The 18,902-nt window shown below is 34.0% G+C and overlaps 3 protein-coding genes across 3 annotated transcripts in view; all 3 read left to right on the top strand.

The window, feature by feature from the left end:
* Window positions 1-3,255: 3,255 nt before the first annotated feature.
* On the top strand, window positions 3,256-5,497 carry LOC132170536 (G-type lectin S-receptor-like serine/threonine-protein kinase At2g19130). Its single transcript, XM_059581549.1, has 3 exons — window positions 3,256-3,406; window positions 4,691-5,256; window positions 5,366-5,497. The coding sequence occupies exons 1-3, from the start codon at window positions 3,256-3,258 to the stop codon at window positions 5,495-5,497; spliced, it is 849 nt and encodes a 282-aa protein (XP_059437532.1).
* Window positions 5,498-8,198: 2,701 nt separating this feature from the next.
* LOC132170526 (G-type lectin S-receptor-like serine/threonine-protein kinase At2g19130) lies at window positions 8,199-9,664 on the top strand. Its single transcript, XM_059581538.1, has 3 exons — window positions 8,199-8,275; window positions 8,567-9,527; window positions 9,659-9,664. The coding sequence occupies exons 1-3, from the start codon at window positions 8,199-8,201 to the stop codon at window positions 9,662-9,664; spliced, it is 1,044 nt and encodes a 347-aa protein (XP_059437521.1).
* A 29-nt stretch (window positions 9,665-9,693) lies between these two features.
* The window catches only part of LOC132170519 (G-type lectin S-receptor-like serine/threonine-protein kinase B120), a 13,141-nt gene continuing 3,932 nt past the window's right edge, over window positions 9,694-18,902 (top strand). The window contains exons 1-10 of the mRNA XM_059581527.1: window positions 9,694-9,831; window positions 9,926-10,033; window positions 10,473-10,693; window positions 10,806-11,016; window positions 11,115-11,352; window positions 11,507-11,654; window positions 11,763-12,062; window positions 13,238-13,323; window positions 17,578-18,236; window positions 18,321-18,839. Of these exons, the coding sequence (XP_059437510.1) occupies window positions 9,723-9,831; window positions 9,926-10,033; window positions 10,473-10,693; window positions 10,806-11,016; window positions 11,115-11,352; window positions 11,507-11,654; window positions 11,763-12,062; window positions 13,238-13,323; window positions 17,578-18,236; window positions 18,321-18,839 (2,599 nt within the window). The 5' untranslated portion in view covers window positions 9,694-9,722. The remainder of the gene's footprint in view (window positions 9,832-9,925; window positions 10,034-10,472; window positions 10,694-10,805; window positions 11,017-11,114; window positions 11,353-11,506; window positions 11,655-11,762; window positions 12,063-13,237; window positions 13,324-17,577; window positions 18,237-18,320; window positions 18,840-18,902) is intronic.

The raw sequence follows: 18,902 nt of genomic DNA, 5'->3' as shown, positions 1-18,902 counted from the left end.
TTGAATAACTTGAATCCTTCTTTCTTCACTATATAACATTTAGTTTCTGAGTTTATTATAATGATTAAGTAATTAAATTTACCTCTTTTTATCAGCTTAAGTTTTTAGGATAACTGGTAATTTAACATTGTATAAGATTTCTCTTTTTGAGGCGTTACTCTAATCAACAAGAAATTTATCCATCTTTTATTTTGTTCTTTATTTTTTGTTGTTTTCCTTTTATCCTGCATCATTAACACTAGCGTATAATACGCACAAGTTATTTTTCATTATTATCTTATCCAAATGTTTTTAAAAGATTATTGGTAACCAATTTCCTCCTCTCCCTTAGTAAACTAATTTGCTGTAAATTTTATACCCAGATTATGACTAATTCGAACTACACGTACATCAAACTATACTTGTGAACCTAACATTATCCCTAGACACACAACTGCAATAATGTGACTCATATCATAAAGTATAATCACAGCCATTTTGTATCTGTAAATTTTTACTGTTATTGACGATAATTTTTTTTTTTTTTTCACAACTATTAATCAAATCTCTAAGTGAACACCCAATTAAAATCCAACTATTCTAACTATCTCTAACTATTTTATTTTGAATGCAGGATGGGGAAAATCGTCAGATGATGAACACAAACTAATCCTACCTATCGCACCGCGACCTCGCTTTTGTCAGAAAATTTTTACTACTTGCATTGCAATTTTCGGTACTTAATGTCCTATTAACCAAACAGAAGTCAGAGAGTTTTTGCAATTCTCCAAAGTACTTTGCACCATAGAGGCAAAAAGCGTCCAAAAGTTTCTGAGCAATCAATTGTAGATATAGACAGATACTTTTCTAGAGGTCCACCATTTTTTCCAAGCTCCAAAAGCGTCTGTCATTATATGATTTCTTCTTCAAGCTCCTTTAAGGAGACTAACCTGCATCCAAAACTAACCCATATAAATCTTATATGAACTAAGTCAATTATATGGTTGCACTGAAAACCCAAGCAATGGAAATTCAAGATATAATTAAACATCAATTCGTTTATTTTCCTACATTTTCCCAGCAACCAAACAAAGAATTAATTCAACTACTTATCGAAACTTCGAATTGAGAAACGTACCCAGAACAGCAAGCTCGGTTGAGCTTCCTCAACCGATCCCAGCCATGGAGATGAGACTCATCAAGGGCTTACAATCTCCTCTAGATCGGTCCATTCGAAGATGCAGCACTGAATTGGGCCGGCCCAATAAAAAAGATTCAAGATGGTCCGGTGATGATTAGCCCACGGTCGGAACCATGGGGCTATGAGCTATGTTCCCTCAATTTGAAATTTTCCCTTGATATATACACTAGTGAGTGGTGACCGACCCAAATGAAATTCTTATTAAAAAAAAATTAAAAGAAATAACTGAAACATAATTATTGTCAAAAATATTAAATAATAGAAATAAATAAATAATAATCATCAACACATTAACAACAAGTATATATTTAGTAAAGTTAAAATATATAAAGAATGTCTTTATATTCATCAACACATTAACTTAAAAGAACAATTCAAATATTAAATTGAGAATTTCTACATGCAGCATGCAGCATAAAACCATCTACAATTTCATAAAACCATCAATCATAACTCATAAGTGCCACGTACATTGAGAAACACCATATTATATATATATATATATATATATATATATATGAACCTTTGTGTTTGAAATTTAAATAAAGATCAAACAATTTTAAATATGGGAACAGGCATCTCATCTATACGATAAACCTAGTGGTGTCTTGCAAGTGGGTCTAGTTGTTAGAGTTGGTGAAATCTGGTTTATATATATATATCAGAGCTAACAAAATATGAACCTTTGTACTAAATTTAAATAAAGATCAAACAATTTTAAATATGGGAACAGGCATCTCATCCATACGATAAACCTAGTGGTGTCTTGCAAGTGGGTCTGGTTGTTAGAGTCGGTGAAATCTGGTTTATATCAGAGCTAACAAAATATGATTCCTTTGTACTTGAAATTTAAATAAAGATCAAACAATTTTAAATATGGGAACAGGCATCTCATCCATACGATAAACCTAGTGGTGTCTTGCAAGTGGGTCTGGTTGTTAGAGTTGGTGAAATCTGGTTTATATGTTAAAAAATATAATTTGATTACTTAAGATTAAATTGAGAAAACAAATTCTTGTGAAAGTTTGAGTGCCTCGATTTATTTTAAAAAATCTGCGTGGGCGCCTTTGCATGAAAAAAGGAAAAGACAAATCATATTTTTGATCTGAAGTGGATAAGGTTAGTTGGTGAAGGTGATTCATATAGAAGAAAGCCAAATTAAACTTTTGAAGCTACTGTGGTGGGAGGTGAACGTCTCGTTTACTAGGGCTATAAGATTTGGTCTTCAAGTAAAACAGTTTGTAATATTAGTCTTCTATAGTGGATGCATTTAGAGTTGGCTAACTCCTTGAGTGATTTTACTTTTTAAGACTTCTCATACTTGTGATTTTTTGGGTTTAACTGTCCCAATAAAATTTTACTTTTAAAGAAATTTCTTCATAGCCAACTATATGTGTCTCTTGATTTACAACTTTATATATATATATATATATATATATATATATATATATATATTTGGTGTAGTTGCATGCTTAAGATTTTTAATTCTGTTTATTGTTGGTAAATACCTATTCAACCTCCATCTAGATGGAGATCGGAGACAATTAGATTTTTCAAATATATTTCAAACTTTCCTTAAAATTTTTTCGATCTATGGAAAATCAAGGCCACTGGGAGGCTACTACTATTCTGCCAGAAATTACGATCACGCAGAAATAAAAGTTTGACTCAAGTTGATATTGACACATAAGTGTTGGAAATACACAACTACAACAAAAAGAGCTCAGCGTTTTCCAATTGTTATCTGTAAGGAATGACCAGCATCTTTTGGAGGTGATCTTTGTCACAAAAAAAGTCCCAAGTCTTTTTTGTCTGCGTTCCTTGGGAAGCCTCAAAAGTCCAAAGGCAAGCCAATCAGAGAGCTCATCTAGCTCCAAAATGGGATGTGGCTCACAATTCTTATGAATATGCTTTCTGTAGCTGTCATTTGTATTCTTTTCTTAAATTATTGTTTGTTGCTCCTTCCCCTTCTTTCTGTATTGCTTCGAAAAAAAAGGGACCAAGTTTTCTTCTAGCATTTTTCTGTAATTATTAACTGCGTTACAGCAAGTTATACAGAGGGATATATGAGTAGCATGACGAGGAAGCCATGGCTCTTATTTGCTCTGCTTCTAATCATGTCTTATTACAGAGCATGCTTTTCCACAGCTGGTGATACCCTTTCACCAGGTCACTCTCTTTCAGAGAGCGACACCATATTATCTAAAGCTATCAAATTTGAGCTCGGTTTCTTCAAACCAGGGACTTCATCAAAAATCTACCTAGGCTAAGGGCTATGTTCCCCCTATTTGAAATTTTCCCTTAATACATACAGTGACTGAGCCAAAAGAAATACTTATAAAAAAAAAAAAAAAAATTAAAAGAAATAACTGAAACATAATTATCGTCAAAAATAATAAATAATGTAAATAAAAAAAATAATAATCATCAACACATTAACTAGAAGTATATCTTTTGTAAAGTTAAAATATGTAAAGAATGTCTATATATATATTCATCAACACATTAACTTAAAAGAACGTACAATTCAAATATTAAAGTTTAGAAATATAATTTGATTACTTACGATTAAATTGAGAAAATAAATTATTGTGAAAGTTTGAGTGCCTCGATTTCTTTAAAATAAATTGGGTGGGCACCTCTACATGAAAAAGGGAAAAGACCAATCATATTTTTGATTTGAAGTGGATAAGGTTTGTTCGTGAAGGTAACTCATATAGAAGAAAGCCAAATTAAACTTCTGAAGTCATTGTGGTGGGAGGTGAACGTATCATTTACCGAGGTTACGCGATTTTGTAAGTAGAACAATATGTAACATAATTTTTCAATTGTGAATGTCTTTGGTGTTAGCTAACTCCTTGAGTAGTTTTACTTTTTGAAGAGTTCTTCAAAAATGTTTCCACTTTAGCATTAAATTCGTGTGTTCATTTAATTTTTTGCTTATTGTGATTGTGGTGATTTAATCTATGATAATCAGATTAATTGTGAGTATTTGTAACTTAAGGTATAAATTATAATTTCCAATTTACGTCTAGCCTATTATAGGAGTGACTGACCACCCTAAATCAGGTTAAAGGGTGGTTCGACCACCCATTTGACCTTAAGTGCTTCTTTTAGTGTTTTTTTTTTTTTTTTTCAAAGCTCATCATCAATTTTCATTTAGAATTGATGGCGATGTCAATCCATGCACACAAGGGATACTTGCCACTTTTTTAAAAATTAAAAAATTAAAAAATTTTCTATTTTAATTTTCCTCTCTCTCAATATATGAGGCATGATAGTAGGAGGGACATAGTGTCCTTTTCTCAGTTTCGTCATAAGAATAATTGTTAGTTTTTGGGGGGAATATAATTTTAAAGGGTAAAGTTCTTTTAGCTCCCTCAAACTACCAGTTCAATGACAATCTCCCCATAAACTATCTATTACACAATTTACTCCCCAAACTACCAAAACAATGACAAGGTGCCTCAATGCTAGAAAAATGACAAAATTACCCCTATAATTCTCTAGATCCAGCACCTGGTGTGTTCTCCTTGGGGTTAAACCCAAATGGAAGCAATCAATTTTTCTTAGAGTGGAACAAATCCCAAATTTATTGGAGTTCTGATGTTTGGAATGAAACATCTTTCAGCGTAGTTCATGACAAGAGCTTTATCTTCAACTGCACTTTTGTGTCAAGTGAATATGAAAGTGAGAGATATTTTACTTACTCTCTTTATAATCCTTCTAATCTCGCTAAATATCGGGTTGACCAAACGGGACAAATCAAGGCACATGTGTGGCAGTCTGGCGTCTCCATTTGGACTACATTTCGTTCTGGACCGACGAATTATTCTGTAGTGTATGCTTTGTGTGGTGCATTTGGCGTGGTACAATACCTTGACAATTTACTATTATTTGATTTCGATATTGAACTTTATGTGATCAATGATGGAAATAATACTGACAGTAATTTGAAGAAAAGAGAGAAGGATGCTGAGTTATCATTATTCAGTTACGAGAGTATCTTAGCTGCAACTAATAATTTTTCAGCTGTGAATAAGCTTGGAGAAAGAGGGTTTGGACTTGTTTATAAAGTACGTTACATTTTCCTAATGAATGTGCTTTGAACACTATTAAGAAAATTGCCTTAATGCATGGTAAACCTTCATGAAAATTTAAAGAGCTTATGGTTCTCTTTCATAGGGAAAATTACTTAGAGGGCAGGAAATTGAAGTGAAGATGCTTTCAAAAAGATCTGGACAGGGAATTGAAGAGTTTAGAAATGAGACAATACTAATTGCAAAACTCCAGCATAGAAATCTTGTTAGCTCTTAGATTGTTATATCGAGCAAGATGAAAAGATATTAATATATATATGAGCACATGTCCAATAAAAGTTTGGACTTCTACCTTTTTAGTGAGTGCATGTTTATGCGTGTATATTTTTCTCTCAATATGTTTCTAGGTTCTTAAGCACTAATTTCCTTGATTGTACTCTTTAAATAGATCCAACCAAGAAAAAGATGTTAGGTTGAGAGACACGCATACGCATTATTGAAGGGATCGCTCAAGGGCTTCTTTATCTTCATCAATATTCAAGGTTATGAATCATACATAGAGATTTAAAACCAAGTAACATTCTCCAGGATAGTGAAATGAATCCAAAAATATCATATTTTGGCATGGCTCGAATAGTTGGAGGCGATGAAACACAAGCAAACACAAAACGAATTGTTGGACCTTAGTAAGTATGCAACTTGGTTTAAATATGACATTTGCAATTGCCAATTAAATTCTTTTAGCAAGCTACTAAAAGAGTGATGTACTAAATTTTGGAATCCAGTGGGTACATGTCTCCTGAATATGCTATCAAGGGTCTATACTTAATAAAATCTGATGTGTTTAGCTTTGGGGTATTGCTACTAGAGATTGTGAGTGGCTGGAAGAATACTGACTTCTCTAACAGTGATTCACTCAATTTTCTTAGTTATCTGAGTAGCTTTTTATACCCTATCAATTTCTTTATGTTTTACCTTAGTCTTACAAATTGAAATGCGTCTTATTTAAGCAAATATTTACTAACGAAAACAGGTTTGGGAGTTGTGGAGGAATGGTCAAAGTTTGGAGTTGACGGATCGAACAACAGGAAATCCTTCCTCTACTTCTATTCTATCAAGATTCATTAACATCAGGCTTCTTTGTGTACAAGAAAGCTCCATTGATCGACCTACCATGGTTGATGTAGTCTCATTTATTAGCAATGAATATGCACCTCTAGCTATACCAAAGCCTCTAGCTTTTAGCATAGACCGAAATACAATAGTTGCCAATGTAGAGAATTGCTCTAGAAACAATATAACCGTTTCAATAATGGAAGCCCGATAGCTTTAAAATTCAAATTTACCCTTAAGTTCAAATTTTAAAATTTCAAATTTACCCTTAATTTTAAATTTTAAAATTTCAAATTTACCCTTAATTTCAAATTTAAAACTCTTTATTTACCATGGGTCACCTTGTGACCATTTTGTTTCAATTTTTTTTTTTTTTTTAAAGGAAAATCAAAGGTAATTTTTCTTTTTTGGTGTTTTTGTTAGGGTTTAACAAAAGGAATTGATGGAGGAGGGTAAATTGCATCAAATTGAAAAGTTCGAAAGGTGAAATAGAGAGTTTTTGAAATTTGGGGAGTCTTCTCAAAATGTGCAGTAATTTAGGGGTCCTTTGTGAAGTTTTCATTTTTTTTGTTTTTTTATGAGCAAATATACAAGGGAAACTTGGAAAAAGTTACAAATGGGGTCTTGTTCACTGTTAATCCTAATGGAAGAGAGAATTGAAGAAATATTGGGAAGAGAAATGATACGATTCATTTTTTTTTTTTTTTCAATCACCTTTTAATCATTTCCATAGTGAATGAATGAATCCACTATTAAATTTGTACGTGGTCCACATGAGTTTACAAATCTAATTGATTAATCTATATTGAGAATGCTTTCAAACACAACGTTAAAAGCGGCTCACTTTGCAAATCACAAAATTGGCCCTACAAGAGACTTTTGCTGCGGATTGCCTGGATTGTGGTTAATGAGTGGTGAAAGGTTAATCTTGCCCTTGCGAAATGATTGTACTCATAGCTATATGAAGGGCAATCTTGACTTCTTAAATTTGCATGTTGGGAGTGCTAAAGCTAGCGGTGTACAATGACCAACTCCTATTATAAGGAAAAAAAAAAAAAAAAAAAAATCTTAATTTAGAAGTGCTAATTTCCTCTCATTTTTTAGAAAGCTGCGGCCAAAAAGACATCTAATTAAGCTCTAATTTTTTTGCTAACATATTCACCACTCAGCCATCCCAAACGATGTGGGACATTTCTTCGTCGTGTGGTAGGACCCAGCCACTAGTGATCATGTTTAAAGACTTAACACGATTTTTACTCTAGCAATTAACTCCACCTGCAGGGAATTTTTCAAGTATTAATTTTTGCTTTTTTTTTTTTTTTTCTTCTCTAATTGAAAAGCTTTGAAATTTTTTAAGAATACTAACTTTAAAGCACAACTGACGAAGATGGATGCCCAAGTTTGGAACGCCACACGCTAAATGGAGGCTTACACCAAACAATGCCGTATGAATTCTAGCTTTGTTGATAGAAACTATATTGGTGCGATGGGGTAACCAAGCTTATTTGATCGTATACAAAATTCTATTTATAGAAAAAGAGTTTGAATATTATATGTCTCTTATATTTTTACATTAACAATAAAATTAATATATACAAACTATATTGTAACTCTTATAAAAAAAGAAGAATAAATTTTGGAGAAGGTGCAAACTTTTCAATTTATCTTTAGATTAATCTTAATTAAAAAAAATTAAAAAATCAAAATTAATTAAGCATGCCACATTTGCTGAACATGCTGAAAAAATGATGAGAAAATACAAAATAGTGTTAAGTATTTCAAAGAGAAAATAAATGTTGTGTAATCGATCTTTCTGTCTTAGCCGTTGGAGAAATTTGTGCTGAAGTGATGTTCAAAATCGGTACATGGAAGTGAACTTTGTCATAAGGAAAGTCCGTTTTCATGCCTGCGTTCCTTCTTGGGAAGCTTCAAAAGTCCAAAGGCAAGCCAATCAGAAAGCTAATCTGGCAGCAAAATGGGGTGCGGCTCACAAATCTGATACACTCCCTGGAGCTCTTCTTTGTGTTCTTTTCTTTCTTCTTGTTTGTTTCTCCTTTTCCTTCTTCCTGTATTGCTCCGTAAAAAAAAAAAAGTCAAAAGTTTTCTTCTAGCATTTTGCTGTAATTACTTTTCCTTCTTCCTGTACTGCAAGTTAGAGAGGGATAGGTAGCATGATGACTAATCACCAGCCATGTCTCTTATTTGCTCTGCTTTCAATCCTGTCTTATTACAGAGCATGCTTCTCCATAGCTGCTGATACCCTTTCACCAGCTCACTCTCTCTCTCATTCAAAGAGAGAGACCATAGTATCTAAAGGTGGCACTTTTGAGCTCGGTTTCTTCAAACCAGGCACTTCATCAAAAATCTACCTGGGCATATGGTATAAAAGGTTTCATGAGGAAATTGTTTGGGTAGCAAATAGAGAAAACCCTTTGTCTCACCCATCTTCCTCAAGACTTGAGCTCTCAGAAAATGGCAATCTACTCCTTTTTGACGGTTCCTCCGAGATCCCAATTTGGTCAACAAATTTGACATTTCCCCAGTCAAATATAACTGAAGCAGTACTTGGTGATGATGGAAATTTTGTTTTGACAGGTAGATCGAACACGTCTTCTATATTTTGGGAGAGTTTCGACCATCCAACCGATACATTGCTGCCAGGAGCGAAGCTTGGGGTCGATAAGGTTACTGGAAAACCACAGCAACTCATTTCATGGAAAAATTCACAAGATCCATCACCTGGGGTGTTCTCACTCGGGTTAAACCCAAATGGAACCAATCAGTTTTTCTTAGAGTGGAACAGATCCCAAATCTATTTGAGGTCGGAAGTTCTGAATGAAACATCTCTCAGATCACATTCTGAAAAGAGCATGTTCTTCAACTTCAGTTTTGTGACAAGTAAAATTAATGAAAGTGAGAGATATTTTACTTACTCTTTTCGTAATCCTTCTACCCTTGGTAGATATCGAATTGACCAAACAGGACAGTTTAGGGCACTGGTGTGGCTACCTGGCGTCTCCGTTTGGAATACATTTTGGTCTGCACCGACGAACCTATCAGATGTCTACGCTTTGTGTGGTGCATTTGGCGTGGTACAATACCCTGACAATTTCTCAAACCCTTGTGAGTGTCTAAAAGGTTTCAAACCATTTTCGATGGAAGACACCAGACTAAATGATTGGTCAGGCGGTTGTGTGAGGAAATCTCCTTTACAATGTGAGAATAATACGCATGCTAATGTCAAAAAAGATTGGTTCATGAAAATATCGAACATGCGATTGCCTGTTTATTCGAAAGAATATAATTTGGCCTTGAATGCTATCAGATGTGAATTGGCTTGCATGGAAAATTGTTCTTGCACAGCTTATGCTTATAATAGGAGTCGGTGTATGATATGGGAAGGAGCTCTTTTGAACTTACAGCAACTTCCATATGGTGGCGAGATTGGACAAGATATCTACCTCAGACTTGCTGCTGTTGAGTATCCAAGTACCCAAGGTGAAAAATATACACAAATTTATGTTATCTTTCCTTTTGAACTAATACTTAATTTCTCTTTTATGGTTTAGCTAATAGTGATTATTCTCATCAGAATCAGGCAACAAATGGAAAGTATGGGTAGCTGTGCTGGTCCCTGCAACAGGGCTTATCTTATGCCTCTCAATTTGGTTTTCATGCAAAGGAAGGCTCAAACGCAAAGGTAAGTGCATGTGAATGTTCTAACCGTATATAAAAATCACTTTAAAAAAACTACAAGGAAGTCTACCTTAATCTAAGACAAGAAAATTGTCAAAAGTCCTTGTTCTTAGGGAAGTCACTTAACAAACTTTTCTAATGGCCTAACAATGAAAAGCAAATAGTATGATTAGTAATTGGTTAAGTTTGATGGGATCCTCCTACAAACTTCTCCATGTCTTCGGGAAGGAGCTTTGTAGTTATTTGGGATCATTTTACTAAAATGGGAATGAATTCCTAAATTATTAGTTCTTATTTGCGAAAATGACTATATAAACTTACCTTTAGATACTGGCATTGCTCATAGTGGTTGAACTTTGGTGAACCTAATGATGTCACCTCAATTTTTCTCTGACCAAACACTACATTTCCGCATGTATAGTGACCAATTCTTATCATTCTAGATCAAACAGGAGAGAGACCTTCAAGTTATAATCTACTATTATTTGATTTTGATGCTGAAATTCATGCAATCAATGATGAAATGAATACCAACAATAATATGAAGAAGAGAGAGAAGGATGCCGAGTTACCACTTTTTAGTTATGAGAGTGTATTAGCTGCAACAAATAATTTCTCAGCTGTGAATAAACTTGGAGAAGGAGGTTTTGGACCTGTTTACAAGGTACGTTACATTTTCCTCTTCATGATGAATGTGCTTTCAACACTATTAAGAAAACCAACATTAATGGTAAACCTTCATGAAAATTTAAAGAGCTTTTGGTTCTTCTTCATAGGCAAAATTACTCAGAGGGCAAGAAATTGCAGTGAAGATGCTTTCAAAAAGATCTGGACAGGGTATTGAGGAGTTCAGAAATGAGACAATACTAATTGCAAAACTCCAGCATAGAAATCTTGTCAGATTGTTAGGTTGTTGTATCGAGCAAGATGAAAAGATATTAATGTATGAGTACATGCCGAATAAAAGTTTGGACTTCTATCTTTTTGGTAAGTGCACGTTTATGTATATATATGTGTATATATTTTTTTCTCATATGTTTCTAGGTTCCTAAGTACTAATTTCCTTGGTTGTACTATTTAAATAGATCCAACCAAGAAAAAGATGTTAGGCTGGGAGACACGCATACGCATTATTGAAGGGATCGCCCAAGGGCTTCTTTATCTTCATCAATATTCAAGGTTACGAATCATACATAGAGATCTAAAACCTAGTAACATTCTCTTGGATAGTGAAATGAATCCAAAAATATCAGATTTTGGCATGGCTCGAATAGTTGGAGGCAATGAAACACAAGCAAACACAAACCGAATTGTTGGAACTTAGTAAGTATGCAACTTGTTTTACATTAATTGAGCAAGCTAAATTTCTCTTGTTTTACATTTACTTAGTAAGTAACATTCTCTTGGTATTTCAATTCCTAGTTAAATTTATTGAGCAAGCTACTAATCGGGTCGTTTTCTAAATTTTGGAATGTAGTGGCTATATGTCTCCTGAATATGCTATGGATGGTTTGTACTCAATAAAGTCTGATGTGTTTAGCTTTGGAGTATTGGTGTTAGAGATTATGAGCGGCAGGAAGAACACTAGCTTCTATAACAACGAGTCACTCAATCTTCTTAGATATGTATGTAGCTTTTATACTCTTCAAAATTCCTCATGTTTTACAATAATCTTTAAAATTAAAATGCTATTAGTTTTTAATTAAATTTAGTCTTATTTGAAATGAAACTAGGCTTGGGAGTTGTGGAGAGATGATCGAAGTTTGGACTTGTTGGAGCCAACAATAAGATATCCTTCTTCCACTTCTATCATGTTGAGATTCATTAACATTGGCCTTCTCTGTGTCCAAGAAAGCTCGACTGATCGACCTACCATGTCTGATGTAATCTCAATGATTAACAATAAACATGCACCTCTATCTACACCTAAGCAACCAGCGTTTTCCACCAGCCGAAATATGATGGACACAAATTTAACAGTTGACAGTGCAAAATATTGCTCAAAAAATAGTGTAACTATTTCAGCAATGGAAGCCCGATGATTGATTCCTATCTGAAAGAAAAGAAATGTTGGAGAAGCAATCTTTTCAGCCTAATTTGTATGCATGTTGATATGCTACATAATTTTCACTAAATGTTGCATGTCTTAGTTCACTCATTTTGGTTTTGTTGCCAATGATACTATAGATGTAATTTTTTTTTTTAAAAAATTTTTTTTTTTAAGGTCTATAGAATAAATGTTGCCAGCAACTTCAGGTGTCTTTAAGAGATAATCGATTATTGATTTCCTTTCCCTCCCTCAGTGGCTACCTAAAAGGGTTGATATCTGAAATCTTGACTTATTTCTTTTCATGTTTATTCATGTAAGAGACAGAATGTTAACAACTAATTCAAGCACACATTTACTTAATGCTTAAGACCCAAATTATGACTAATTTGACTACACATGCATAAAAACTATACTTGTGAACATAACATTGTAACTAAATAGACATGTTCATGAAGATTTTGAACAATATCTTCAAATTATGTGATACATATAACTGCAATGATCGATGTTTATAAACGGTATATCAAGAAACTAATTAATATCAACACAATCCTTATAAACGTTATACTTATAGGATTCTCTCTTTATAATCCTTCTTTCTTCACGACATAACATTTATAGTTTTTGATGAGTTTAATTCGGTAGTAGTTGATGACTTGGAAATTGGATATAGAAGACTTGTAATGAATTGGAAATCGAGTGGGTACCCATGTGATAATAATTGGTCTGTGCTTTGGGATTTTCCTACCCATCTCTTCCATTAGAAAGACTTGACTCCTTGACTCCTTGCCTCTTCAAAACCTCTGAATAAAACCAAAACGAGAAAAGATTTCCAATTGCCCCTGAAATTGCCTCTCTAGCTAATTCTCGAGTGAACATTATTGAATAAAGGTTGACCATATTGTGGTGATAATTGTATAACGCGTCTTTCTCATAATAAAACAAATATTTTGGCATATGGTGCACAATCTTTGGAAATACAACTGAGCTAGCAAAGACTTGACTCCCTTAGCTCCCTAAAGCAACCAGCGTTTTACTCATATATTAACATTTTTTCATCTTGCTCAATACAGCAACCCATGATTCTAACAAGATTTCTATGTTGGAGTTTGACAATTAATATTGTCTAATTTCTGAACTCCACAAGCTTCTGTCCAGATATTTTTGAAAGCATCTTTACAGCAATTTCCTGCCCCTAAAGTGATTTTCCCTATAAAAGAGAACCTTAAGCTTACCTTTATGGGGTAGCTTTTTAGTTATGTGAGTAGCTTTTTATACCCTTTCAATTTCTTTATGTTTTACCTTAGTCTTACAAATTGAAATGCTTCTTATTTAAACAAATATTTACTAACGAAAACAGGTTTGGAAGTTGTGGAGAAATGGTCGAAGTTTGGGGTTGACGGATCAAACAACAGGAAATCCTTCCTCTACTTCTATTCTATCAAGATTCATTAACATTGGGCTTCTTTGTGTACAAGAAAGCTCCATTGATCGACCTACCATGGTTGATGTAGTCTCATTTATTAGCAATCAATATGAACCTCTACCTTTGCATAGACCGAAATACAACGGTTGCTAATGTAGAGAATTGCTCAAGAAACAATATAATTGTTTCAATAGTGGAAGCCCGATAGCTTTAAAATTCAAATTTACCCTTAAGTTCAAATTTTAAAATTCCAAATTTACACTTAATTTCAAAATTTAAAATTTAAAATTTACCCTTAATTTCAAATTTTAAAATTTCAAACTTTAAAACTCTCAATTTACCTTGGGTCACCTTGTGACCATTTTGTTTTCATTTAGTTTCATTTTTTTTTTTAAAAAAAAAAGGAAAATCAAAGGGTAATTTGGTCTTTTTTTGGCTTTCTGTTAGGTTTTAACAAAAAGAATTAATTGAGGAGGGTAAATTGCATCAAATTGAAAAGTTCGAGAGGTGAAATTGAGAGTTTTTGAAATTTGAGAGTCTTTTCAAAATGTGCAGTTCAGGGGTCTTTTGTGAAGTTTTTCCTTTTTATTTTTTATGAGCAAATATACAAGGGAAACTTGGAAAAAGTTACAAATGGGGTCTTGTTCACTGTTAATCCTAATGGAAGAGAGAATTGGAGAAATATTGGGAAGAGAAATGATACAATTCATGTTTTTTCTTTTTCCAATCACCTTTTAATTATTTCCATAGTAAATGAATGAATCCACCATTAAATTTGTATGTGGTCCACATGAGTTTATAAATCTAATAGGTGAATTTATATTAAGAATGCTTTCAAACACAACGTTAAAAGCTGTCCACTTTGCAAATCACAAAATTGGCCCTACAAGAGACTTTTGCTGCGGATTGCCTGGATTGTGGCTAATGAGTGGTGAAAGGTACGTTAATCTTGCCCTTGCGAAATGATTGTACTCATAGCTATATGAAGGGCAATCTTGACTTCTTAAATTTGCATGTTGGGAGTGCTAAAGCCGTGTACAATGACCAACTCCAATTATAAGGGAAAAAAAAAAAAAAATCTTAATTTAGAAGTGCTAATTTCCTCTCATTTTTTAGAAAGCTGCGGCCAAAAAGACATCTAATTAAGCTCTAATTTTTTTGCTACCATATTCACCACTCAGCCAATCCAAACGATGTGGGACATTTCTTCGTCGTGTGGTAGGACCCAGCCACTAGTGATCAGGTTTAAAGACTTAACACGATTTTTACTCTAGCAATTAACTCCACCTGCAGGGAATTTTTCAAGTATTAATTTTTGCTTTTTTTTTTTTTTTTCTTCTCTAATTGAAAAGCTTTGAAATTTTTTAAGAATACTAACTTTAAAGCACAACTGACGAAGATGGATGCCCAAGTTTGGAACGCCACACGCTAAATGGAGGCTTACACCAAACAATGCCGTATGAATTCTAGCTTTGTTGATAGAAACTATATTGGTGCGATGGGGTAACCAAGCTTATTTGATCGTATACAAAATTCTATTTATAGAAAAAGAGTTTGAATATTATATGTCTCTTATATTTTTACATTAACAATAAAATTAATATATGCAAACTATATTGTAACTCTTATAAAAAAAGAAGAATAAATTTTGGAGAAGGTGCAAACTTTTCAATTTATCTTTAGATTAATCTTAATTAAAAAAATTAAAAAAATCAAAATTAATTAAGCATGCCACATTTGCTGAACATGCTGAAAAAATGATGAGAATTTGCAAAATAACATTTTTATATGGACAGAAATTTTCTCCAAACTGGTTTGGAGAAAATTTCTGTCAATCTACTTGGCTACTTTAATAGGTAGAAGTGTCATCTCTCACATTTTTTTTGATATTTTTGATAGCCATTTATTGTCATTCTACTAACTCAAGAATCTAAACATTAATTTTTGATAAATCTAAAGATGTTGAATGACACAAGTCAGTGATGTCACTTATTGAGGTGGAAAATGATCATTTCTATTTCAAATAAAATAGATAGTATTCATTTATTTGATTTAGGAGGGCAAGATTGTCATTTTCTTTTTAAGGGCAAATTTTTTGGACTAGTTTGCGCTCCTAAATGTACTAAATGGATACACAATTTCAAATGAAATTGAGATGATCTGTTTCTGAGGTTTTGGAGGAAATTTCCTCCAAATTTACTTCAATCTACATCAACTAGTCTAAGAAAAAGGCTTTCTTAAACAAATCCGTGTTTGAATAACTTGTTTCCTTCTTTCTTCACTACGTAACATTCATAGTTTCTGACGAGTTTAACTCAGGTGTATATAGTAGTTGACTTGGAAATTGGATATGGAAGACTTGTACGTGGCTGAGATTAGAGCAAGTGGGGAGTACATTTATGGTTATTTTGACGATGAATAAAACCAAAACGAAAAAGATGTCCAACCACCCATGAAATTGCGTCTCTAGCTAATTCTGGAGTGAACATTGAATAAAGGTTATCAAAGAAGATTAGACAATATTGTGGTGATAATTGTATAACTCGTCTTTCTCATAATAAAACAAATATTTTGGCATATGGCCCACAATCTTTGGAAATATAAAGATAAGGGTAATGTAATATAGCACGCCGCGTGCAAAATTTTTTTTTTTTTTTTTACGCCCACGCACGACGCGTGCTTCTAATCATGACTCTAAAGATAATAAGAAAAATATATATAAAGATAATTCTGTAATCAGGCAAAATAGAAAAGAAGAAAAATATAAAGGTAACTGGTGCGGTGACCAAGTTTCATGGTGTTCATGCCAAAAATTTATGAAGTTGCGTAATTCATTTGATGCTAGGAATATTAACTCTTTTATTAATAGATGTTTACTAAATTAATGTGTAGTTTATTCATTAGAGAAAATAAAACAATTAATTAAGATAAATGTAACGAATATTAATGAATAAGTTACACATCAGTTTAGTAAGCTTCTGTTAGTAAAATAGATAATATAGTATTTCTCTTCCTTTTAATTTTTGTTTACCTACCTAGAGTGATGTGGTTGTTTTGGAGCTTTTTGTTGGGTTGCCTAGCAATTTGTTGTTCTTTGTTGTAATTTCTTAGTTGATGTACTTTAAAAGAAAAAAAAAAAAAAAAAAAATCCAATCCAAAGTAAAAATGAGATACAACTGATCTAGCAAAGACTTGACTCCCTTTGCTCCCTAAAGCAACCGGCATTTTACACCTTAACGATTTGCCTTGAACTTATCTGAGAAGCTTTCTCTCTGCACCGCCATCTCCAACTGAAAAAAAACCTTAAATTTGGCTGGTGTAAGAGGAGCACGGGCTTCTTTGCTCCTCCTTTTTACTTCTTGATGCTTTTATCTTCGGGTTTTTTCCTTCTCGTTTGAGACCATATCTATTGCCTTGTGCGATTAATCTCTCTTTGCAAGATCTAGCACCTGGTCTGTTCTCGGTGGGGTTAAATCCAAACGGAAGCAATCTGTTTTACTTGAAGCCACCTCCCGCCACTGTTGCCAGTCTCTTGAAGCCATTTACTGCTTTTCGGCGTCCACGGTCAATTCAACAATTGAAGGTGGAGGAAATTGTTCAACAAAATAGTGTAAGTATTTCAAAGAGAAAATAAATGTTGTGTAATCGATCTTTCTGTCTTAGCCGTTGGAGAAATTTGTTCTGAAGTGATGTTCAAAATCGGTACATGGAAGTGAACTTTGTCACAAGGAAAGTCCGTTTTCATGCCTGCGTTCCTTCTTGGGAAGCTTCAAAAGTCCAAAGGCAAGCCAATCAGAAAGCTAATCTGGCAGCAAAATGGGCTGCGGCTCACAAATCTGATACACTCCCTGGAGCTCTTCTTTGTATTCCTTTCTTTCTTCTTGTTTGTTTCTCCTTTTCCTTCTTCCTGTATTTCTCCGTGAAAAAAAAGAGTCAAAGTTTTCTTCTAGCATTTTTCTGTAATTACTTTTCCTTCTTCCTGTACTGCAAGTTAGAGAGGGATAGGTAGCATGATGACTAATCACCAGCCATGTCTCTTATTTGCTCTGCTTTCAATCCTGTCTTATTACAGAGCATGCTTCTCCATAGCTGCTGATACCCTTTCACCAGCTCACTCTCTCTCTCATTCAAAGAGAGAGACCATAGTATCTAAAGGTGGCACTTTTGAGCTCGGTTTCTTCAAACCAGGCACTTCATCAAAAATCTACCTGGGCATATGGTATAAAAGGTTTCATGAGGAAATTGTTTGGGTAGCAAACAGAGGAAACCCTTTGTCTGACCCATCTTCCTCAAGACTTTACCTCTCAGAAAATGGCAATCTACTTCTTTTTGAAGGTTCCTCCGAGATCCCAGTTTGGTCAACAAATTTCACATTTCCCCAGTCAAATATAACTGAAGCAGTACTTGGTGATGATGGAAATTTTGTTTTGAGAGGTAGATCGAACACGTCTTCTATATTTTGGGAGAGTTTCGACCATCCAACCGATACAATGCTGCCAGGTGCGAAGTTTGGGGTAGATAAGGTTACTGGAAAACCACAGCAACTCATTTCATGGAAAAATTCACAAGATCCATCACCTGGTGTGTTCTCATTCGGGTTCAACCCAAATGAAACCGATCAGTTTTTCTTAGAGTGGAACAGATCCCAAATCTATTGGAGGACGGAAAATGGAACATCTCTCAGCTCACGTTCTGAAAGGAGCATGTTCTTCAACTACAGTGTTGTGACAAGTAAAATTAATTAAAGTGAGAGATATTTTACTTACTCTCTTCGTAATCCTTCTACCCTTGCTAGATATCGAATTGACCAAACAGGACAGTTTAGGGCACTGATGTGGCTACCTGGCGTCTCCGTTTGGAATACATTTTGGTCTGCACCGACGAACCTATCAGATGTCTACGCTTTGTGTGGTGCATTTGGCGTGGTACAATACCCTGACAATTTCTCAAACCCTTGTGAGTGTCTAAAAGGTTTCAAACCATTTTCGATGGAAGAGACCAGACTAAATGATTGGTCAGGCGGCTGTGTGAGGAAATCTCCTTTGCAATGTGAGAATAATACGCATGCTAATGGCAAAAAAGATTGGTTCATGAAAATACCAAACATGCGATTGCCTGTATATTCGAAAGCATATTTGGCCGTGAATGCTAGCAGATGTAAATTGGCTTGCATGGAAAATTGTTCTTGTGCAGCTTATGCTTATAATAGGAGTGGGTGTATGATATGGGAAGGAGCTCTTTTGAACTCATTGCAACTTCCATATGGTGGCGAGATTGGACAAGATATCAATCTCAGACTTGCTGCTGATGAATATCCAGATCCAAGTACCAAAGGTATGATGAGTGAAAATGAGAAGTATGGTTGAGCTAATACTTTTCTATATATATATATATATA

This window comes from Corylus avellana, chromosome ca1 (assembly GCF_901000735.1).
Source record: "Corylus avellana chromosome ca1, CavTom2PMs-1.0".
Taxonomy (NCBI): Eukaryota; Viridiplantae; Streptophyta; class Magnoliopsida; order Fagales; family Betulaceae; genus Corylus; species Corylus avellana.
This window is presented reverse-complemented; position numbering and strand designations above follow the sequence as displayed.